Consider the following 23,615-nt stretch of genomic DNA (forward strand, 5'->3'; position numbering starts at 1 on the left):
TGCCATTCATTTAAGGAGAACATAAAGGTAGAAGAAATTCATTCGGGTGTTGGGGTCCCACTGGTGTTAGCTTCCCTTTTCACCAATTGGATATGGATCCTGTTTTGAACAGTAAAATATTAGCATAAAGGAAGAATAAATAAATTTGTTGCATATTTATGACTTCTTTCTGGAAAAGCACTATTCACCATGGACAGCAGCTACTCTGCTTGAGTGTTTTAGAACTGCTCTCCTTTCAGCAGACTGATGTATTAAGACAGCCAAAATGAGTATTATGGCCCTGAAAAACTGCAAAGCCTCCTGTTTCAGTAAATATACTACTCTTGTTGTCTTAATGGAGCATTGCTAAATGATCTTTGTGGCAACTGGAAGGAACCCAGAGGCTGCCTTCCGCAGTTGAAACCTGAAACTCCAGTTTGGGAACATAAATTGTTAATAAGCCTCAATGCTATCCAGCCTTTATTTTCTGTTGTGAACTTATTATGTATTTCCATATAACTGAATGGTATGCAAGAGACAGGTCCCTCAGGATCCTCAGGTCAGCATCAGTCAGTGTATTATTAGAAGTTGTGGGCCTAGCTGTAACATGGAGTAAATCAGCCTTGCACCAGACAAAACAGGAGGGGTAGAGCTGCTTAAGCCATAGCAGAAGCTTTCATAGTAGTCTATTAGAGCCTGCACAAAAGGAGAGAAATCCCATCTGTGTGTTCTGGCCAGCTAATTGGATCTGACCAGGAAAGTGGTGATACTTAATTTGTATATGAATTTCTATATAGATTTCAAGTTCTGCTGTGTGCTGGCTGTACAAGGCCCCATTCATATGATAACCTGCAGCTGCAGGAGCTACCAGAGAAAATGTGCAGTAAACCAACATCACTTTTCTGAAATTGATGGAGGACCCAAAGCCTGTCAAAGATGTGATGCATTCGTGCTACTTAGCATGAAGGAGTTAGAGCCTGGGCTCAGGAATAGTGGCAGTGTTCACTTTTTTCTCAGTGATGACTGTAGGCAGCTTGAATCCCACAAAACAGGGAGGGGAGGAACAAGGAACAAGGTTCAGAAGTGTTTTATGTTTGTTCTGGTAGTACTGCCAGCATATATAGTCCCTCTGTCAAGAGGGACCAAAGTTGTGAGATTTATAAGGTGTTGCACAGCAAATGAAACATAGGAGACATCATCTTAGAAATGTCATTCTCAACCTTGAGACTGTCATGACAAGTAGATAAACTCTTTAAGATTGGAGGAACATGCTCGTCCAAGAACATAAGAAAGATATGCTGAATGGGAAGTTCAAGGGTGAAGGAGTAAACCTTCTCAGCACTGAACAACAAGAAGAATAAGGCTGAAAACAAGAAAAAAGGTGCAAATGAGCTCTACTAAAGGAGTAAGGTGGAAGGCTGAAAGGTGCAGCTCTAGACAGCCCCAGAAGGACAGAGGCCAAGTTCCCAGACCTTTCTCAGAGCACCCAATGGAGGTGCTTTTGCTATAGGAGTCATTGCCTTGTCTAATGCATTTGAGACCTATCTCAAGAAACTCTGGTGACATGATCTCCTGTTTGGGAAGCCCCAGAGTCACAAATCTTAGGGGAATGCTCAATAAAAGTACCACTGCATGTTTAGCTGAATCCTACAGCCTTGCCGTGGTGTGCAAGATCTATTCATGGTAACATGGAGGGTTTGGGTAGCTCTTGAGTTGAAGTCATGCCATTGCCAGTGGGAAAGTGTCATGGTGGGCGTTAGTGCTGCCTGGTGCCTGGTAATGGGAAGATGTTTTTTTCCAGCAGACATCACTGCTTTTCTGGTAATGAGCACAGAGGATGGCTCTCAGCTTTCAGTATCTGCCAGATCCTCCTATGCCACGTGGGAACTGAACAGTGGGCGTATCTGGGCCATGTGCAGCTATTGCACTGGCTGGAGTTTTATAGTAAAGGCATTTGTTAGGCTCTCTTTCCCTTGTTCCGTACCAGAAGCATAATCAGGGAATATAGCTTGGTGCCACAGAAGAAGATTGCAAAAGCAGAGAAAGATTTTTACTTATACCAGGATGTGCTGTGTCAGGCAGAGCAGCCTGATGCCCGGAGGCTTAATGTCCAAGGATTAGTGCTGTTGCTTTTGTTCTGCAGGGGAATTCTCTGCTTTGTATGCCCAACGTTCTCAAGGTATACTTGGAAAATGGACAGACGAAGGCTTTCAGGTTTGAGATGAGCACTACTGTGAAGGTAATGATGCTTGGTTGTCTGTCTTTGTTCCTACCACCTGAATTCAATCCAGTAGCAAAGGTGCATGCAGTGGAACTTGCAACCTCTTGGTTGTATTGGCCAGCTAGTGGGAACAGGATTGCCATCTGATGCTGAGCATGCTGGATTTTCCATGTCCTTCCTGCAGAGGAGGCGTTGCTTTGGTTCACCTGTTTTCTTCTCCGCAACCCATTTTCACAGAACTTGCAGGAACTTGGCTATGAGACCACTACAGCTTTGTGAAGTGTGATTGAAGTTGGGCAAGAGGACAGGTTGGTGGGGGACTGGCAAATCAGTAGCTGTCTGCACAAATGTTGCTTTCCTTGTAAACCACATGGCAAAATACAGAGGAGTTTGTTTAATATAGCAGTGACGATGTGCATCCCTGAGAGGGAGAACAAGTCTCCTGGCTTGGGACCTGGACAGTGGAGTCCAGGTTTGGATATCATGTGAACTCAGCAACTGCAATTGTGCCAGTCGTTACTTAAAGTGGCAGTCCGTGTTCCAGCCTCATTTCTGCACTGGTGAAAATGTTCCCCTGTAGAGACATGAAAACTGATTAACCCTTGAGATGGAAAAGCAGTACCACCTCCCTAGGATCACTTGTGCTTGGAGGCATTATAGACAAGTTACTATCATTCTCTTCAAAATACAAGGTGCTGCTCTCCAGAGCCACTAATCTAGCACTTTCCATAATTGCCGTGTTCAGATGTAGGCTTACAAACTTTAAGTTTCTCTAGCCTGACCTTTAGAGTTGCTCAGTGTTTATGTTGGACTTAGTAAGATTTGCCTGTGCACAGTGATTGGAGGTCATAATTTCTTTAAAGGATATATGATGTCCTGCAGCAGTGCAGTTACTGTGAAAAGATGCATGATGGACAGACATTCTGGAGTTATTAGGCTGAAAGAATATTAAGGGGAAAAGCAAGGTGATTTTATTTATAATGCACTGAAAACTTTCCTCAAAAAGGAGGAGTTTATTGTCTAGTTCATCCAAACTTCATAAAACTGTTGTCATCTCTCATGCAAGTAAGTCTCCGCAAGTCTTGTGACTTGCAGGGCAGAGAAAAAGAAAATAATGAAATAAAGCAAGGAGGTAGTAAGGAAAGGGGAGATGAGTTGTAAAGAGAGATTTGAATGCCCACCTGCAAGGGATTAATTTCTAAAAGATGGATTAGCTCTTCATGTTTGACTTGAGTTGCTCACCTCTGACCTGGAACAAATTTTTCCCTACTAGAGTTGAGTGCAACCCTCACCAGCGTCCTCACAGAAACACTGAAATGGGTAAAATGCTTCCTAAGTTAGGTGTTTTCAAAAGTTCCTCTGCTGTTTGAGAGATCCTTGCTTAAAACTGAGATGAGTCAAACGTTTATGCTTACCTCAAGAGTCAAAGGACCTCTCTTTCAATTTGTACTCAGTCAAGCCTTATGTAATGTTTTCTGTTTGCCAAAAATAAACCTAGTTTTTTCTATGACACTTAGTATTTCAACAGAATTCTCCATACAACTGAAACACCAGTTTCAGTCAAATTTGGTAAGATTTTTACAATTATGCTCTGAAATTCTTGTTTATTGATGGGGAGAAGCGTTTTTCACCAGTTCTTTATAGTTTCTTCAAAAAGTGTTGTAGAGTTCTAGAAAGCTAGAATGGTTAACAGCAAACATTTGGATCAAGGGTGACAGAAAGTGCTTAACACCACCAAACTAAAAACTGTAAGGCCAAAACTTTCAGCATGAAGCAGCCCAGGACATGCAACTCTAGGAGATGGATTTGATGCCTATTATGCCTTGAAGTTTGCATCTTACTGCAGTCTTACCGCAGCAACTGCAGTTTCCCTATCTTGTCTTCCTGATCTACTGAAATATGTTGTCCTCCCTTTATCTGTGCTTCCTCTGCAGTTCCCTTGACTCCCTTCCTTACCAACTGGCTGGCATCAGTGGACATGGGTGGCTCTGACCACCATCCTGCCGACTGCCTGGCTGGCATATTCGTTTGTTGCTCAGACATCCAGCTGGGATAGCACAGCAGCTAACTGTCAAGCTTGTGCTTGGTGTCCCAAAGAGGTTGCCCCGTACTTCCACTTCTGATGAACTTGCAGGCTTTCTCTAACCTTGAGACCTCTGTGGTTTGTCTAGGTCAATGTGTTCCAAAGCTGCCAGTGAAGAGGGAAAGGCAGTACATCATACAGGCACTGGTTTCCTGTGAAACAGCACTAAAAATTTCACTCTGTGTTGCAGCACCAAGCATGTTCTTGGCTGCAGAGAATTTTGTGTCTGGCCCACTGCCATTTTCAGTGTTGTCCCACACAGCTGCCAGTGGCAGGCTAGAATCATCCACATTCATGCGGTGTGCTAGCAGTGCTCAGCAACTGTGTCTAAATTCTGTTTGACCATCTATGTGCCTTCCCTTCCCAGGACATTGTTCTCACCTTGAAGGAGAAGCTTTCCATCCGGAACATCGCGCACTTTGCTCTTGCTCTGGAGGAGCAGTACAACGTGGCAAAGATCCACCTGCTCCATGAGGAGGAGCTCATTGATCAGGTGAGGAGAGCCCCTCACATGCCCCTGCAGCCACACTGGAGGGGGGCACCAGCACCAATGAATTGTGGCCAGCAAGGTGCAGAGAGAGTTCAGCTCTGCAGGTGTCACAAGAGGGGGTGAGCTTGGCACCATCTCCAGAGTTGCTGTCCTCTTCTCTCTGCCTGTTGCATGTGTTACCACTGCATTAATCAGAGCCCCTGGAGAAATGGTGCTTTCAGAAGTGTCTCACTCCATTTAGAGAGCCCACAGAACAATACCCATGGGCTGGTATTGCTTGGACTGTGTAGAGCAATTGGGGATGAGCATTGCTTTGTGCCACCTGTCACATAGGCCCATCTACAGAGCACTATCTGAGATGATCTTAAAATGGCTGCGTACCCAGCTATTTACAGTTCCCTAGGTAGTCAGAGAGTTAACCCAGCCACATGCCACTTTGATTAAATTCTAAATCAAAAGTTTGTGTCCTGCAAACATGAAGTTAGCTCTGTTAGTAATTCTGTTGCTCTGCTAGTAATTCTGGGCTAATCTGATTTGTGAGAATGTGCATACTTGGGAGTCTCATCTCCATGCTGTTGACTTTGTTGGTTGGTGATCCACTGTGATGCAGGAGGTTTGGTAGCTAACACTGTCCAACCACTGAGCACATGTGCCTGAGAATTTCTGCTTTGTTTCAGTTGGTGAGCTTGTATGGGATTTGCCCAGAATAAAAGATGCTAATATATAACCCAGGGGTCTTAACGTTGTATTGACATTATGTTGATGATCCAAGTGTCTGTTTAGGGCTGTTGTATCTTATGACTGAACTTAAAAGCAGAGAAGCTTGCCCCTTCCTCTGTCATTATCATATAGCCTTGAAGCCTCTGTCCTGGTTATACTGCAAGTATATGAGATCAATGGATATTTAATGAAGTTTTGCTGTCAAAGGACTTCCAAGCTACCACAGGCAGAAGCAAAAACCAGAGAAAGAATCGAAGATAAAATTACAAACACTAGCAATGTCTCCTTGTATTTGCTAAGGACAATGGCTGATCTGCAGCCATCCCACTTGCCAGTAGCTTTAAATGATTTCTGTGAGTTCATACAAGCCAGAGGATTACTATGCATTTATGAAAGGAGGTACTACAGCATTAGTTGTGGCATGATGCTGTTTGTCTGTTGCAGGTGGTCCAAAAAAGAGAATCTCACGACTACAGGTGCCTCTTCAGAGTTTGCTTTGTCCCAAAGGATCCCTTAGACCTCCTGCAGGAAGACCCAGTTGCCTTTGAATATCTCTACCTGCAGGTGAAATCGAGGCATTCCATGCTTCAGGATCTCTTCTCACCCAATTCTCATTTCTGCTTTAAACCAAAGCATACTTCAGGCCAGTTCAGTTATATGAATGTGAAATGCAGAGCACTTAAGAACAGAGCATTTGGATTCAACTTGCCTTTAATTCTTGAATCAACTTAAATGCTTGGCTTTTTAACAGAATGAGATTGAAATGAGCTGGGTGGCTCCCTTTATTTGACACATGGTAGTCATATCAGAGGTCATATCCTGACTTCTTCTTGAGCTCCCATCATCATGCTAACTCAGCTCTGTTTGTTCCAGAGCTGCAGTGATGTGCTTCAGGAGAGATTTGCTGTGGAAATGAAATGCAGTGTGGCGTTACGTCTGGCTGCTCTGCACATACAGGAGAGGATCTATGCTTGTGCTCAGCCACAGAAAGTATCCTTGAAATACATTGAGTAAGTTCCCAAATTTCTGTGTTATGTTGTGACTAGGCCTGGCAAAAGAAGGAGCCAACTAAATGTGGCATCAGCTCTATGTTTGCCCAGTGTTTAACTCTGGATATAAGACTTGTCTCTGATCCAAAGAGACTTGTGCCAGTCATTTTAGGGCAAGGTGGCTTCACAAGCCTCCCTGTCTTTAACGTGATGAGCTTCTTGAATAATATGGACGGTATAACATCTGGGCATGTCCCTAAGCAGAGGGAGGTTCTGATCTGTAGCTACAGCAGGGAAATGAAATTGCAAATCTCTCACATAGTTATGGTTGCCCAGGCTGCTCCTGCCAGTATACTAAGATTTGCATGCTGTAGCTGAGAGAAAGTAATCATCAACTTTACACAGCCAGTACTTTACATCTGTTCATCCACCAGAACTATATCAGAAATATCTAATTTCAGTATAAGTGATAGGTCCTGTGAAGTAATGGGATCTGGAAAAAAAATACCGAAAAATGCTTTAACAAGCAGCAGGTGTGCTGTGCTACACGTCAGTGCTGTTAGACCACACTTGCCCTAAAGAACAACCCTGCTTTAAGAACTTGTGATAGGCCAATCATTAAATAACAGACATTTGTGTGGTAACTGCACCATTAAGCCTCCACCCGCCCATGCAAGAACTACTGATTCCTTGCATACAGCCAAACATACCCAACCATCTGCAGTTAGTGGAGAGTGAGAAGCGACTACAGACAACTGCAGCATTCTTAGTTCCTGGATATTTAATGCTTGGGCTGAATAAACTCTGCAGCAGAACAGATGGCCCACATTTTTGGGTCTAGGGAACTGGAGATGTTAAAATGTAATAATCTTGTAACCAAAGTAAAGTGAATGTAAAGACAGAATCTTCATCCTCTGGGTGGCAAGGACAGATTGGGACCATTATGCTGACTAAGCTTGTAGATTGTCTCCTGTATAACGATATAAAAACAGGCATTCTGCATGAAAGCACGTGTTCCTCCAACCCTATCTCCTGACCCAGTAGCAGATGCACATAGAAGTGAATTCGAGTGAGGCAATCATGTTGCATGAGCTGTCCAGACATGTTACAGCACCCTAAGGCTCTGTGCATCCTGGACTGGCGTGGTGCCTTTGCCCTTCTCTGCCTCTGGCCAGCTGCCCTTCTGCACATTCCTCTGTTGCTGGGGGACAGCACAGCTGGGACCCCTTTTGATCCCTTCCTGTTTTTCTGGCAGGAGGGACTGGGGAATCGAAAACTTCATCTCACCAACTTTGCTTCGAAACATGAGAGGGAAGGATATAAAGAAAGCCATCAGCTACCACATGAAGCGGAACCAGGTGCTACTGGACCCTCGGCAGAAGGTAGTGTGCATCCCCTGGGTTCAAGGTGCCTCCCAGGACGGGGGCAGCATCTCTTAGGGCCAAAGAGGCAATGTCTTTCCTCCGTGGGTCTCCTCTCTATGGGACCACTTGGGGCTTTTCTCCTATCTTTTCCTCTTGTAACTTCCTCTGCTGCGCATGCACCCTAATTTCTGTGCATAGTGTGTCTGTTGCAGTTTGCTTGTGTGGTTACCAGATGGCAAATGTGGTAATGTGGGATGGTCCTGTACAGATCTATTGCCTATCCAGACCAAGCTAGATGTGTTGGTCAAATACGAAGTCCTGTACGAAAAGAACATCTTCTAGCCTACAGGCTACCTGTCAAACCTCATTCGTCTGTCATGTTTCTAAACAGTATTTTTTCTCTTGCAAAATGAAGCATACGCTCACAGCAGTCCACGTGCGCCTGAGCTACCTGCAAATACTGGGAGACCTGAAGATGTACAATGGGAAGATCTTTAATGCCACCCTGATGGTACGAGTACTGTTTATTTATGTAATTGGGTTTTGGCATACTATCTTACTGCCTGGCTTTGTGAATCTCGTATGGCAGTGTACTTGGACAATAACTGCAAAGATAGGGCATAAGAAGCAGTTTTAACCCTTTTTCTTCACCAGTGGGTAAGATCATGTGTTAACCAAAGCAAACCCTATCTAAAGCAGAAATGTTTAAATATTTTTCTAAATTGATTGTTGATGTGAGACTAGCAACCTCTTACTGAGTCTCCTTCCCTGTCTTTGCTTTGATGTTCATAGAAAATGTAACATTAGCTCTGGTGATGCTGTTTCAGCCAGCTCCAGTCATACCACTTTTCCCTGTCCTGGGACATCATGATAAATATTGGTAACGGACTCTGCTAGGGTTAACTCAGCATAGTTCCATTGACATGAGTAACATACCAGCTTACACAATAATTACGCATAGTTTTTCTAATTGAAAGTTGTCACTCTTGCTCTTCAGACAAGCTCTGTCTAGATTTTCTATGTCCTAAAGTACTTAAGAGATCTGGGGGGAGGTGTTCAGAAACTCCTGAAAAGATATTGGCCATGCTTAAACCTTACTGTAAAAAAGAACACTGCTCTTTTCACAAGAGGTTTCTTGGGTTTTTTTTTGCCTGTCCTCCATTTGGATCTGTACTGAACTGTGGACCACAAGCTGTTTTGTACAGAGAGCTGAGCAGTGTAGGTAGGTCTGTACTAGAGGAGGACCTTGCTGATGGGTTGTAGCAATACCTAGGTTTACACTTGTGTGCAAATTGAAATATTTCTGCCAAATTATATAGGCATTAATTTATTTTTTTTTAAGTGTGTGATCCTAACAGAAAGTGCTGAAATTTCTTCCAAAACCAAAAATGCCTTCCTGAAGTTTCTAGCCAGCTCCAGTAGGTCTCGCTAGGTCCACCTGGCACAGCCTGCCAGGTGACACTTCTGATAGCAACCTGCTGCTGACCACCTCTTTGGATCTGCTAGATGGCTGGTGCATCTCTGGGGCCCACCTGCCTTGGGGGCACAGGGAAACTGGTGGTCCCCAAGCCAGAGAAGAGAACGGCTGGGAGCAGGTGACCTGACAGCCTGTAAGTAACGAGGGGCTCCCTTTGCAGCCCAGTTGTAGAGTCCAGTGTTAAAAGATATCACACAAGATCGGGTGGCTGAGGAGTCCCTGCCCAGCACAGGTGAATGGGTTCCTGCTCAGATGTTGGCTACAGATTTAACCTCTCCCCCTACAGCTACAGGACAGAGAATCATATGTGGCCTTGCTGGTGGGTGCCAAGTACGGGGTGAGCCAGATTATCAATAATAAGCTCAACATCATAACAAGTCTGGCAGAGTTTGCAAACATCAGCAGGGTGGAGCTTACAGAGGAGTCTGAAAAAGTGAGCATGGTGAAAATCTACCTGCAGGATCTGAAGGTAAGCGGTGCTTTCATAATGACCAGCGTGTGGCTGTGTCAGGGCCAGAGAACAAGGGGGCAGTCATTCACACCATTTATTCTTTTCAAAATCTGACATTTAGCTGATGGTATCATCAGTACAAAAGGCTTACTACAGACTCAGAAGGGAAAGCTTGTAGGAAGAATACAAAATGACTGAAGAAAAGTGATTCTTCCTGCTGTCCTCCATCAGTGAGACATATCAAAGAAACAAAATGCAAGAAAAACAATTTCTCTTCTTTCTCTGTGCCTCATGCAAAAACAGAGTGCTCTGCAATGATGGCGGTATGGGAGAGAGGGGATGTCTTTTCAGTGTGCAACATGTTCCTGCAGATTGTGGTACAAGCAATATTTGTCTATTCTAACATTTTTTACTGTTTTCTACTCCCCCCCCCAAAAAAAAAGCTGCTGACTCTGCTGCTGGAATCGAACAGTGCAAAAGATCTTGTCTGCCTCATCATTGGCTATTACAGACTGTTCGTGGATGCAAATGTCTCCATATTTACCTGGGGAGAGAAAAAACAGCAACTGCACCGTGTCTCAGCTGAAGAAGGTTTAAAAAAAGACCAGCCATTTTTTTGCCAAAGGATGGGGAGAAAGTGGGTGGATCCTCCAGCATTAGAAGTGTTATTCCCTCCTGGGAATAGCATCATGCTAGAACAGTAGCTGAGGGGTGTGCAGTGGCATCTGCAAATTATTATATCAGCCTTGGTGCAGGCAGTGCCAGGTTTCCACCAACCCCAGACATGTGGGCAGGGGAAGAGCAGTAGTAATTGTCAGCTTTTCCCAAGAAGTGAAGGCTGAGTGCCTGTCATCAAAATAGCAAACTTGTCACTGAACACTTGTACTCCTTTACCAACCTCCTGAACAACTTCCCCTCTGCTGGCATACCTTGGCCAGGAGAGAGACAATCTGTTTGCCATGCTGTCCTGTCCCTCATCAGGGTAACTCCAGCCTCATAGGGGTTGCAGACTGAGGCTTTAGGCAATGAGTTAGCTGGCTGCTGTTCTGCAGCTCCCTCTGGTATTGCTCTGCAGTAAAACCAGGCAAAGCAGGCAGGAGGGACCGAGCCTCCATGGACAGGTTATGGCCCTGCAGGTCAGACTGCATCTTCACCTTGTTTGCTGATGAGCAACTGAGGGCAGAGCTCTCTGGGCTTTGAGTCCCTGCTGCGCAGACAAGTTCATAACCCTTGTCTGGCTGTTCCTCCTTGCCACTGCAAAGGACAGGCTGATAGATGTGTTTAAATCCCAGGGTATGAATCTCGAACCTGCAGTGACTCTGAAGACTCCTGGGAGCTGGATTCCTCCTCAGAGCATTGCTTGGACACTCCTATAGCATACAGCAGCGCCCATCCAGTGTGCAACGAGGAGGAGCTAGGAGAGCTCCACAGCCTGGAGAAGGACAGCACAAAGCCCCAAGCTGGAGGGAGTGACCAATGTGATGGGGGTGACAATGCAACAGACAGCACATCTGAGGGTTCAGATTCAGCCAACACCGAGAGTCGAGGGTTTAAGACAAGTGGCTCCAGTGAATCTATGGATGCACTGGAAGAAGATGAGTTGGAAGCTTGCTCTTCCTCCAGGCCGGAGTTCTTCCACTTCTACACACCAACAGTGCAGGAGATGAGCAGCTCAGACAAGAGCTTCTTCCCAATTCATGCTGCAGGAGGCTCCAGCAGGGCAGAAACCAGAGACTCCTTCTGTTTCTTGCAGGTACCACATGCAGAGGAGCCTGAGAGTGAAGACAGCCCCTCTGAGCAGAGAGGGGAGGACATTGGTGCATCTGTGCTGGAGACCAAGCTGTCTGAGAGAAACACCATGGGCTATTACAGCCTGTGCTACAGCATATCCCCTGCAGGCAGTGTGGAGAGGAGCAACATCAGTCGCAGCCCTCAAAGAAGTCCTTGGAAAGATGGGTCTGACCAGGAAGAGGCACCACGTGGAGCAGAGCAGAGGGCAAAGGCAAGCGATCTCATTTTGGAGCCGCCCCCAGGCTTTGGTGACACCAGCTCTGAGGAGGAGTTCTATGATGCTGCAGACAGGCTCAGCCCTCCAGATGCCATGGCAGGTAAACCTTCACCCACTCGCTGCAGGTCACCTTCCTTCCACCCCCCTGGGCTAGGGTGTTGCCTGTTTCCTGTGTCAGTCTTCCTGGAGGGATCATCTTTCAGCTCTTCATAGTTTTCCCAAGATTTTTGAAGGACCTTTGAACACCCATTCTTCATAAGCCACTCTTCAGCAGAAATACAGTGGATGTGCACACAGGGGTCAGAGCTGCAACTTTGCAGGGCGATTTGTCATCACATCCAAGCATTGGATCCCAGAAAAAGTCAGTTTTCAAATTAGTTTGGCATTCTGGAAAGTCCCCAGGTTTCTGCAGGAATTCCAGAATACTGATGTATGGCTTTGCCTGATCCTGAAACCAACACGCTGCATGAGTAAGCTCTGTGCATCCTTCTGTGTAGGCTGAATCTTCGGTGATGAAAAGAGTGATGAGTTCCAGAAACAGAATATAGGAAAAGCTGTGTGTCTTTGCACTGACAGGGAGCTTTATGGCAAATATTTCCACTGTTAAGCAGTACCTTCACTCTGCTATCTTCCTTCAAGCTGAGGAGAGCTAAAAGCTGTAAAACATTATTGTTCCATGCACCCCCAAGATCAAAAATAATTTTTGGGTCAGGGGCATGTTATGTAACTGGGTCAAGGAGTCCTGTGGCTGAGCAGCTCCCTGGTAGTTGTATTTTCTCAGAAAGGAGAGGATTCTTGTTTCTGAAATAATCAGCTCTTTCAACATTAACTAAACTTTTTAAGAATTTGTTTTGTGTAGTTAGAACAATTTTGGCTTTTGCATTCAAGCACGGTAACAATACCATGTCCAGGCACAAAACTGTAATCTCTGGCAATTTTTATCATCTAAATATCCAGGCTGGGAATTTCTGATGTTGTTTCTATTCAGTGTTAATAAATCTACAGCTGTAGGCAGTGCTCTCTGTAGCTGCTGCTAATATCACCAAATTTAACTTGAGAATTATAGCTGTACCTGCAGTCAGATCAAGTGACTCTAGTAAACAAGGGGAGAGACGATCCAGCACGCTTCATCGCTCATCTTGGACTTCAGTCTTTGTAGCCGCAGACCCAGACTCTTTATTTTTCTTGACATAGCTGACTCCAAGTAGGTGCTTGGTCATAACGTAAGAGGCAGTTTCCTTTGGCACTTGGGAGCCAGGCTTTGCTGCCAGACATTTATGTCTGCAATTGCAGGACCTGTGTTAAGAGCTTTTTGGCCCACTGCATAGATGCATGGATATTCTGCTGCCTGGGGCTATTTCCTGACTTGCATGTTTTTTTTCTTGCCAGCAGCCTACAATATGACATCCTGGGAGGGTACAGACAACTCCTCCTGCATCCTAAAGAAACCAAAGTGTTACAGCTTGGGGGAAAACCTGATGACAAGGCAGACAGCAAGGGAGAAACACAGAAAGGAGAAGGAGCTAACATATGCCAAGAGCCTGAGGAAGAGGAGATCTTTCGTGAAAACCGATTACACCTCACAGGTCACTTTTCCCTTGGCTTTGCCAGGCTCTCTGCAGAGCTGCTGCTCTTGGCCACTCCCACCACTACTCCTTGCTCAGTCCCCAGCTTCACGCTCCTCAGAGAACATCAAGAAGGATGCAGAGCTGGGACTTCCTGCTGCCATCCAGGCCCAGAGAGAGACTCCTAGCACAAACCCATCCTCTGACCTGATGGAAATGGAGCCTGACACCATGGAAACAAAATCAGTGACTGACTCGGTGGTTTCTTCGATTTCAGTTGTTCGCCTGCAAGTTGACCAGCACAGGGAAGAGAGTGCAGGTGTTGCCATACATGTGGATGGTGGCCTCCAACCCGCACATGCTGTACATCCACCTTCCCTGTCCCTGGAGGACACTGTGCCCCTTCCTGAGGGACAAAGCAGAGCTGCCCAGGAAAGTTCCTCCATGAAGACAAATACTGGGTGGCCGAATGAGGAGAGCTGTGTGGCCACCAGAGGCTGGCTGGCCCAAGTGGCACTGGAGGAGGTGGGTGAGGCAATGGCAGCCCAGCACAAAGCTGGCGATGTACTCCCATCCCTGGGCCAAGAGGTGACCTGCCCCACTAATGAACACACACTGCTGCCATCAGCTCATGGCCCCAGTGTGGCCTCTGCCCATGAGGTGGCCCAGGACCAGGAACTGCTCCCCACTGCTGGAAGGCAAGCAGCATGTGAGGAGCCTGTCCTGGCTCCCTGTGAAGAAAGAAAAGCTAATCATGACAGCTGTGCTGAAAACAGCAGTGACAGTGCCTTGTCACAGGCAAAAAGCAGACAAGTGATAAACAAGGAGGCCTTATGGAAAGCGCACAATAAAAATCATGTGGGTTTTCCAGATGCAACCCAGCTCTTAACAGATTGCAGCAGCACTTCTGGAGTTATAACTCGCCTCTCCTGGCTCTCACTTGGGATGAGGACAGACCTCATATCACCCAGCCCATCTCAGGAAAGGGTAGATATCCCACTGGAGCTTTTGGCCTCTCAGAAGACCAGTGGGTGCCTGGGGGCTGATGCCGTCAGAAGGGAGATGCAAACATCTCCAGCTGGACCACCCTTTGAGAAAGAGTTGGTAAGCAGCCAGGGGCTGGATGAAGGAGAGCCCAGAAAAGATGCAGGAAATGTGGCTCACAAAGAGCCAGGGCCTGTTCAGACTCCTCTTCCCAGAGAACAGGCTACTGAGGTGGGGAAAGACTCTCCTCTGACTCCATCTCTAGGGCTTTCCATCTCCTCAGGCCCAATTCCCCTGGGCTCACTGGGGAAAAGAGCAGGAGACCATGGGGCTTCAAAACACTCTTTCCTCTGCTTTAAGCACAAGAAGGATGAGCAGGCCCCTTCTGAGCCCATCATGACCAGGTCCTTGGGTTTTTCCACAATGAAGAAGACATCTCCACCACAGCTTGGAATGGACAAGTGCAGCTGTCGGCTGTCCTATATCAGCTGCTTCCACAGGCCTGATGACAAGGGGGAACGTGAAACCACTATCCCCATGTGCAGCATTTTTCTGGGGCCCCTCACGACCCCACCATCCAGCAGCCGCAGTCTTCCTGGGACCCCTGTGGGCAGTTACCCAGTCTCCATTGCTAGGGATGTGGCATGGTGGGACCCTCATGTCCAAGCCCTCAGCCAGCTGAAGGACCAAGCACGGATGAGCCCTGCAGATTTCTCCTGCTTCCTAGCCTACACCACAGAGCTTCAGGAGGTTGTGGGGAAGCTCTGCAGGAACCGGGCAACCCACCTGCAAGATCAATGTGCAGAGCAGGGTGCTGAGAGCAAGGGTGCCCTTGGCTTAGCCTCCCGGGACCTGCTGTCCAGTTGCCAGGAGCTCCTGAAAACAGAGCAGCCCCTCAAAGAGCTGCAGCGTGTGCTGAGGGTGACATTCGACCACCTGGTTCAGCTGGCAGTGGCCTGCTTCCAGGTGACGCACTGCCAGTTGTGCAGGCAGAGGCAGCAAGAGCTCGGGGCTGCGCTCGTGGACGTGGTGGGCACCTACCACCAGCTTGTGCAGGCTGTTCACCAGCAGCTTTGTAGGCAAGACTGCCCGGATCTGGGTGCCAAGCTCCTCGCCCGCCAACACACAGCCCTTACAGCTGCCATGTTTTGTCTCCTGCAGCAGTTCAGGGTACCCCCATTGTTGTGATGGGGCTGTTTGGTGGTACACGGGTGCACTGGGTGGTGAAGAGCCCAGCCATGTTCCCTCTGTCCACTACCAGGCTCTCCCCGACAGGATGTTTAGCCCCACAGCTCGAGATTGGTCACAGAAGTATGTGTCCATGTGTTTCGGCTTAGCTCCACCAAGAGCTGCCCTGGCTGGGGGGGTGGTCATGGGGGAGGGCATGCTGCCCTCCAGCCTAGCTTTGTGTAATTCTGCATACACAATCCGTATGTAATATGCAAACCCATAGAGTACTTCAGTGGCTTATGTATCTTGCTTGGGGCTTGTCCCTCACCTCCCAAAGGCCTTGCAGGTGGCCAGTCTCAAGGTGTTGTCTTAGCTGCCTTCTGTTGCCTGTGGAGAAGGACGAGCCTTTTGGCCTGCCTTTCCTCCGGCTCCTTACTCTCCAGGCAGACTCTGAAGTAGTGACATCAAATCCCACCTTGGCCCGACATGAAGGAAGCCAGGCTGCTTTGTCCACCTTCTGTGGCTGAGGATGTGTCTGGACTTGTAATGGAAAACTCTTTGGGAACAAAGCTTTGCTGTATTTAACTGCTTTTTCTTGCAAGGGCTGAAGAGAGGGTTGTCCCAGGTGAGGGAGGCAACACCATATCCTGCTCTTTTGATATTTCTGTGTGTCAACCAGCTCTTCTGTTTCTGTTTGCTGATGCTTGAGAAATTCCCTGATTAACCCCCCCCACGCTACTTACGGAGCTGTGTCTTCCAGAAGGAATGAGTAAGTCCTGAAACTGAAATGCCACCTTCACAGCTGTGGACATGACCCATTATGCTGGCCTCCCTAGGCAAGGTCAAGCCCCTTTTCCCAACCTTGTCAGTAGCTCTTCTTCCATCGTGTGGTATATCCCTAGCTAGGTATGAGCTGTTTGCCCTTAAAGGTCATCTAGCTGTGCATCCCTAGTGAATCAGCACTCTAGTGCTGGAGGCACGACCTGGTGAAGAGGGCAGAGGCAGGTCCCTGATTGCTGGGATCTAACTTAGGGGCTTGTTTGGGAGCAGCTGGCTTTCTCTGAGGGATGCCTGCAGCAGGTGTGCTGCGTGACGAGCTGTCACTGCAGCAGGTCAGTTGCTCTAGCCTACCGAGTGTGCTCAGGATGGAGGGGTCTGCACCAGGCAGCAGAGGAGCATGGGCGGGCCACAAGAGATGGCCAGCTCTGTCCATGCACACATCTCCCCAAGCACCAGGGCAGCGTGGGGACAGGATTGTCCCGTGGCTCTGTAACATCTGAGGGAGGCCACCCCCTGCTTTTTGCTCATTCTTTAATGCTTCCAGAGGGACTAAAGGGCAAGTCCTTGCAGCTGAACCCTGGTGTGGAAGAAGATGGAAGCTGGGGCAGAAGGGAGTGCTGCAGCACCCCTAAGAGACCTCCCTAACCAGGCAAGCAACCACCCACAGGAATTCAGCAACCTTTAGCAGCCCTACACAAAACTCCCTACAGCTGCTACTCTAACAGTGTGCCTACAGGCAGCAAGCTAGCTAACCAAGGGCAGTCTGCTTTCCTGGCCGCACAGGGACAGGGTGACCAAAGTACCTTCAGCCACTGGGGAGGGTAGCACTGCCAGGTGGTTTGGGTTAGCATATGCTGCTGCCTAGCAAACTCGGGCTCAATTAGAAAGTTGAAGTCTCTTACACTGAAGACCAAGTGCAGACCTCTAACTACACATCAACAGCTGATGAGGAGGGGGACGTGAAGAGTAGTAACTGGAAGAGCCTGTGGGACACCAAAAGAGCCCATAGGGCACAGCAAAGCAACAGGCACTGGCAAACACAAATTCAGCTTATATGGGGAGCAACACCCTGTGTCCACCAACAGCTTCTGTTGCAGCAGGTCCTACTGACACAGTCTCATGGGCGCTGAATTCCAGGTGTTGTAAAAGGCTCTTGATGTGAAGAAGAAATGAAAACACATAAGCATATGAGATAGTAATTTACCTCAGAAGACCTTCAAGTCCTTCCACTGGTGGTTAGACATAGTCATTGACCATGAGGTTTGGTTTTTTTTTTCTAGCAACAATGGCTGAGGTAACATAACTTAGATGCATCAAAAACGCTTTCTGCTGTGGCCATGAAATACATCACTGCTCTTTGTGCAGGGCACAGTCAAATCCCAGGTATCTTTCCAGCAGGAACATCAGGGTTAGTGAACTTCCCATGTCAGGGTGTGATGATGTACCATGCATGCATCAGTAACTATAAGGATGCAATGGGAGTTTAAGAGTAAACATTTTATTTTAGCTTAGATGCACAGGATTAGCTATAGGCTTCAACAACCCACTAAATCTTCAACTGGTTTAAAGTTGTTAGGACATGGCACACCTGGGAACTGTTTCTCCGTTGGGGAATGACTTCCCATCTTGTGTTCCCCAACTGGAACAGCACTGTCCTTTTCCATGGGAAGGAATTTTCCCATGGAAAATTCCAGTGAGCCAGTGAGCTTTGCCATTCTAACTTCACCCAACTTACTGTTTAATCAAGACGGATGAAATACCTTAAAGCTCTCCTCCCTGTCCCAGAACAAGTGTACATGCAAGAGTCAGAAACACCCTAACAAGCATCTGCAAAGAAGCAAAACTGAACTCCTGTCAGTTTTTACTTGATCCCAGGGCTCCATCGGCTTTTGTTTTCTCTTCAAGGGGCAAAGTCATTTCCAGCATTGTACTGCTAAGGTAGAATGTGTCAGTCTTGACAAGGTCCTCAAGATTTAAGCAGAGCTGTTTTCTCTATGCACATTCATGCTGGTGCCTCTGCTTGAAATTGGGAGTTTGCCTCTCTTGTCTGCACAGCTCCTTAACATCACAAAATAAACAGTTTTCTTGTGCATTGTCATGCTTAGGTATTTCCACTTATTTCACTGCATCTGGTAGCACATAGCCTTTTCCAGAAGAAACTCCAGCTTTCAAGGCTGCTGGCCAGCTTCGGGTCTCATAGTAAGTTGATAAGACATCAAAGACTGTCAGGAACAGAGAGATGTACCATGCTGTGATACTGGTATCAATAGCAAGCTCTGTAATGCACACCCCACTGGCTGCAAAACATCAGGAAATTATAATAGCTGATGCCAGAGAAGGTTAGCATGGGGTTTGCATTCCCTCTCATTTAAAATCTGATGAGCAAGTGTGTGAGGCAGCTCATCTAGGAGCAGATGACTACTTTGAAGATGACCTTGGTGAGCTCTGGCTAGGAAAAGCAGAGCCTGTGTCAACTAAAGCAAGGTGCCCCCAGTCACCATTTTGACTAATCTGTACTGCCCATCTGTGCTGCTGATGACAGTACACTCATGGTGGCTTATACCTGCTGTGCTTCCACCATTGCTTCTCAGATGCTGTGTCTCCACATCAGGGCTTCCTTGGGACACACAGTGGTCTCTAGCAGCTAGGCTGGGTGCTTTGCAGAGCCCTCCGCTACCTCCTCTGCCTTGTGCTGACAGAGATGGGAACAAAGTCTTTATGCCAGAGGTAAGAACTTACTAGAGTTAGCCTAGGACATGAGCCCCTCCACAGTCCCTAACAGGGAGGTGTTCACGTTACAAAGCCACAGGCTGCCAGCAGAGGTGGAAGGAGCATGAGCACATCCACTGATGTGACCAGGTGGCCCAGCCCATGGTCACGACATGGAGCCATCACAGTGGTACAGCACACAAACACCCCACCGTGGTGTTTTGAGCCTTGCCTTGATTGAGCCTGACACAGGCCTGACAACTTCTGTCCTTCTCCCTTGCCTGGGACTTTGTGGGACTTGTAGCAACAGCAGCCTCCTCACATCTCCCCACACTAAGTGTTCACTGCTTTGTGCAAAGCAAGAGTGATGCAAGTCCTGCTCCTCAGAATGGGCTGATGCAGAGCACACAAGACATTAAAATGGAGGCAGCAGAGATAAAACTTAGTAAGAGAAACCTCTGCTCCCAGTGTTCCCCCCATTACTCAGCACCAGGCCTCCATTTTGAAAACTCTGCTGCTTGATAGCCTCCCCCCTCCTCCAGCCCAGGCAAGTGACAGGAGATGGCTCAGCCTCTCACCTTGATTAATTGCTAGTGTCTCGGAGTGGTAGTTCTTGGTGTTAACAGTTTTCACCATGTACTCGCGAATGGGGAGGCGGGCTGTTTGCAAGGACTGCTCTTGTGCCCTTTGCAGAGTCAGCTTCTGCGAGGGAAACAAGAACAACGTGTACAAACTTGCACATGCATAGCATGCACGTCATTTTGGGTACAAGCAGCTATGAAGCTGAAAACTGTCCTGGGGCTCCTTTCACCCACACTGCTACAGTCTCTCTCAGCCTGGTGCTGGATCCAGGCAGAACCTTGAGGAAAAACGGATGGTGGTGCAGTAGTGATGTCTCAAATCAAGGCAGCAGCAGCACTGGGTGCTATCAATGGGATGTCTCTGCTCTCATGAGAGAATGGAGCAGCCAGCACTTTCGGGTTCCAACAGGCTATAACCCACCTTGTGAATACTTTCATCCACCAGGCCTCCGAGGACGTACACTTTATTTGGATCAATATCTTCAAGGACTAGAAACAAGATAAGCACTTGCTCACCACCATACAACAGTAAAATGCTGCACTACACCATTCCCCAGGCAAGACCCCACTTCCATGAGAAAGCTGTGGCCAGAGTCACCCTTCACCCTGGAGCCTCAGACCGCGAAGGAGGCTGAGGCTTCAGAGATAGAAGTGTCTGCCTGAACCTGCAGGTAGACTGAAAGGGGGAGATCAGACGTAGGCTGAAAGCATGAAGTGCGCAGAGATACCATACATTACTCCCCTTTAACGGTTGTCTGTTCTGAGATGTGGCTCATCTGGTCAGTCTGATCCCAGTCTGCTCCGCAGACCCCTCCCCACTGTCAAGGTGACCTACTAAAACCTTCCCCCACCCTTACATGATTCTTTATCAGAGTAAGGCACTTGCGTAAAACAAGAAAGGGATCTATGTCCCCAAGAAGATGTGGCTGGTTAGAAATGGAGGAAGAGGAAAAAATAAACACAGCAGCAAATTAACCAACAAAGGGAACGTTGTAGCTTCTGTGTTATTCCAGAAAAAGATGTAATTTAGACTGTACTCAAAACTGCCACAGCATCTCCACTTTGCCACTTCACAGTATTACAAAATACAGGCGTGATCTGCTGCAGATCACACACAGCCCTGACTCAAAACCTCATTCCCTGTCAAAACAGACTGAGATATGAATAGATTTAGCATCAGACCTAAGTACACAGTATATCTCATGCAATTTGAGAGAGTGAATGCTTGGAATTGAATCACCTGAAGTATGAAATAGTCTCAAAAAGAAAAGCTTAAAAATCAACCTTTTGCCCTAGTTTCCCTGTGCCTAAAGCAAGTAAAATATTTACCATTCTCAGAGTCAGGAGTGAGATAAACAATTGCATCTAAAGGAAACAGGTCCAAGTAACTTTCTTGAGTTGTATCCATCTGAAAAATGCAAAACAGGAAGAGAACAAGCCCATTAGCCCAAATTGCATCTACCAGAGCAAACCCCACTCTCAGACACGGAAATATACCAGAACTGACACTACTGCCTTACATGTTTAAACTCCTACAGCTAGAGTGTTTTTTTTAATTTGGAAAATGTTTCTGTATGGGCACTGAACAATACATATCTCAAAATCCATTAAATTATCTTCTCATCAAAATCCCTAGACATGGTTTGAAGAAGGGAGCTCAGCAATAATTACCTAATTTTAAATGAGATTCTAATTCTTGAGAGATTGAGGAATTTCCACTTCAGGTGGTTTTCTCCCCTCACTGTTACCAGGTGCAGCCCCACATGCGCTGTAGAACACACAGCTCAATGTCACTGCCATAACCTGTACGGGTGGGTCTTGTGCTTGAGTCGCACCAAGCTTGGTACAAAAACTCAGGGCAGGAACGTGTGACCTACCCAAAGCCTGACCAAGCTTATGTGTCTGCCTCTCCCCAGTATCACAGGTCTCTTTGCAGAAGTAGCATATGGAGAAGGAATTCTCCTGCAGGCAGAAGGGACACGAGCTCTAACCAGAAGGCCTTGCACATCACCCCATTATCTCTCAGTTCTTGTCTCCTGCCAAAGGGCAAGAAGATCTGACCTTAACCACTGTCACTGAACTGCATTCCCACCATCCGAGCCCACCTCAGCCTGTCTTGGGTCAACACTGAGGGTGAGCACTGTGGTCACAGGGTGCTATGAGCCTTGAAAACAATGTGGTCAGAGACCCTTACCAAATAATTGGAGAAGCCGTCGTTCATGCGAAAACACTCCTCATAGATCAACGAGCCCACCACAAACTCTGTCAGACAGAGCCAAAATGGCTTCTCGGCTCGCCTGTTTGCCCCGTAGAGTCTCCTGATCTGAGAGGCGAGGCGGCTTGTTTCCTTCCAACAAATAACAAGCACAGTGACCCACAAGTGTAGGGGCAGGGGGGTAACATGGCTCCATTCAGGGCCTGCAGACATCCATCATGCCCATGTCACCAGCTGGTTGCTAAGACTCTGAAAAGGCCGTTCCTGGGGAGCACAGCTCAGCTGCCTCTGGGTCTCAAGGAAACCCAGTGAGCTGGGTGTGCAGCCAGCCAGTGCTGGAGACCAGGTACTCACAGGCAGGCCTGGGGGTGGAGAGACAGGCAGAGATGGGAAGGGCCAGCATTCTCCCAGAGGCTGAGCTCAGGAGAGCTGCTGTTTGTGCACCCTCACACATCCCAGCTCTAGCCGAGCTGGAGTTTCCCAGCACAGCTAGAACAAACCAGTGACCTGCCCTAGCCACCTCCTCTCCCTCAGGCCTGTTTCAGAGGGCTCGCCTCTGCTCCCTCCCTGCAAACAGCACCTCCCAGAAACAGCACAGTGCAGGACGCTTTCTGGAGCGGAAGCAGAGAGGGACAGAGGGATGAGAAGAGAAGCCACCAGGCCGTGTCAAGGCTATGATGGGGCATGTCCCCAGGGTGTCAGAGAAGCTTCCACACCGTGGAGAGGGACTGCACCGGCAGACAGCAGCAGCACCGGTGTAGAAGGGCGTAGCAGGCAAGGGCCCCCATACCTTCTGTGTCATACAGTCAGCCACGCCAAGGTCCACGCAGAGCCGGGGCCCCGACGCCCTAGCCTCCAGAAGGCGTTCCTTTGCGAGGGCAGCCGGGGCCCTCCTGCCGTCCCGGCTGGCAGCCCCTGGGAGAAAGAGCAGAAAGAAGGCAGCCTAGGCCCCGGCGAGGCTGCAGGGCCGCGGCCGGCCCCCGCCCCCCGGCCAGGAGCGCCTCGGCGGGGCCGCTCCGCGCCACCCCTCACCTGGGCCCTCGGCCCGCCGGACCCTGCTCCTCTCCCGCTCCTGCCGCCGCTTCCTCCTCTTCGCCGCCACGACCCGCTCCCAGCGCCTCCACTTCCGCAGCACGTTCCTCTGTGGGAGCAGCGGGGCCTCAGGCCTGCGGGCCTCCTGCCGCCGAGCCCGCGGGGCCGCCCCATCGGCGGCGGAGCTGGGCTGAGCTGGGCTGGGCTGGGCCCGGCCGCTACCCGCAGCGCCCCCCGCCCCGCAGCACCTACCGAGCACCACGCCGCGCCGCCCGCCCGCCCCGCGCTAGAGCCCACGGCCGAGGGTTCGATCCGCAGCAGACGGAGAGCCTCGCAGGCTACTGCCGCCTCCCCCTCAGACTCCGCCGGCGAACAGCCACCATCGGCACCGCCGCCCGCCATCGGCGCCTCTTCGCTCTGCGGGGCGGGACCGGGGAGGGGCGGACCCAGGGCGGGCGAGGGCGGACCCGGGGCGGGGCCTGGCACGGAAGGAGAGACATCGGGCGGGTGTTGCTGGCGGCGTCGCGGGCGCCCCGGGCTGGCGAGGGGGCAAGAAGGGGGCGGTGCTTGGGCGAAGGAGCCGGGGGCGAGGGCAAGGCCGACGTGGGCCGCTCAGCATTGCGGGCGCGCTCGTCGGGCTGCGCTCTGCGGGGGGGTGCAGCAGGCCCCCGCGGGTCCTCGGGAGCGTGCGCCAGCCCTGAGCGCAGCTGGCAGGGAACCGCGGAGCCGGAAGGTGGGGGCAGAGCCGCGCTGTCCGCTGCCGCCCGCGGGAGGAGCTGCGCCACGAGCAGAAGAAC

General features: G+C 48.9%; 2 protein-coding genes across 9 annotated transcripts in view; one reads left to right on the top strand and one right to left on the bottom strand.

Moving 5' to 3' along the window:
* Nucleotides 1-18,373, top strand: part of FRMPD1 (FERM and PDZ domain containing 1) — a 43,237-nt gene extending 24,864 nt beyond the window's left edge. Inside the window, exons 8-17 of the mRNA XM_076363427.1 lie at nt 2,123-2,218; nt 4,651-4,776; nt 5,938-6,057; nt 6,367-6,503; nt 7,738-7,864; nt 8,262-8,357; nt 9,610-9,792; nt 10,218-10,365; nt 11,067-11,882; nt 13,172-18,373. Coding sequence (XP_076219542.1) covers nt 2,123-2,218; nt 4,651-4,776; nt 5,938-6,057; nt 6,367-6,503; nt 7,738-7,864; nt 8,262-8,357; nt 9,610-9,792; nt 10,218-10,365; nt 11,067-11,882; nt 13,172-15,519 — 4,197 coding nt within the window. The 3' untranslated portion in view covers nt 15,520-18,373. The remainder of the gene's footprint in view (nt 1-2,122; nt 2,219-4,650; nt 4,777-5,937; nt 6,058-6,366; nt 6,504-7,737; nt 7,865-8,261; nt 8,358-9,609; nt 9,793-10,217; nt 10,366-11,066; nt 11,883-13,171) is intronic.
* Nucleotides 1-23,220, bottom strand: TRMT10B (tRNA methyltransferase 10B). Of its 8 annotated transcripts, none has more exons than XM_076363434.1 (8): nt 23,071-23,220; nt 22,819-22,927; nt 22,577-22,701; nt 21,766-21,918; nt 20,901-20,979; nt 19,993-20,060; nt 19,569-19,692; nt 1-99 (listed from the first exon to the last, which is right to left on the bottom strand). In XM_076363434.1, exons 1-8 carry the CDS (start codon nt 23,218-23,220, stop codon nt 80-82), a joined length of 828 nt encoding a protein of 275 aa, XP_076219549.1. In that variant the 3' UTR covers nt 1-79. The 8 variants fall into 8 exon arrangements, with proteins under 8 accessions (XP_076219549.1, XP_076219547.1, XP_076219550.1 ...); XM_076363432.1 differs by lacking the exon at nt 1-99 and adding an exon at nt 2,589-2,774; XM_076363435.1 differs by lacking the exon at nt 1-99 and adding an exon at nt 6,196-6,397.
* Nucleotides 23,221-23,615: the final 395 nt, after the last annotated feature.

The sequence above is a fragment of the Aptenodytes patagonicus genome, chromosome Z (assembly GCF_965638725.1).
Source record: "Aptenodytes patagonicus chromosome Z, bAptPat1.pri.cur, whole genome shotgun sequence".
NCBI classification, from domain to species: domain Eukaryota; kingdom Metazoa; phylum Chordata; class Aves; order Sphenisciformes; family Spheniscidae; genus Aptenodytes; species Aptenodytes patagonicus.

Excerpts from the sequence above, each read along its gene's own strand:
- TRMT10B (XM_076363428.1), bottom strand. The coding sequence starts at position 23,220 with ATGGCGGGCGGCGGTGCCGATGGTGGCTGTTCGCCGGCGGAGTCTGAG. Across the intron at positions 22,928-23,070 it reads GCGGCGCGGCGTGGTGCTCG|AGGAACGTGCTGCGGAAGTG; the intron begins GTAGGTGCTGCG and ends CTGCTCCCACAG. Across the intron at positions 21,919-22,576 it reads CTGACTGTATGACACAGAAG|GAAACAAGCCGCCTCGCCTC; the intron begins GTATGGGGGCCC and ends ATTTGTTGGAAG.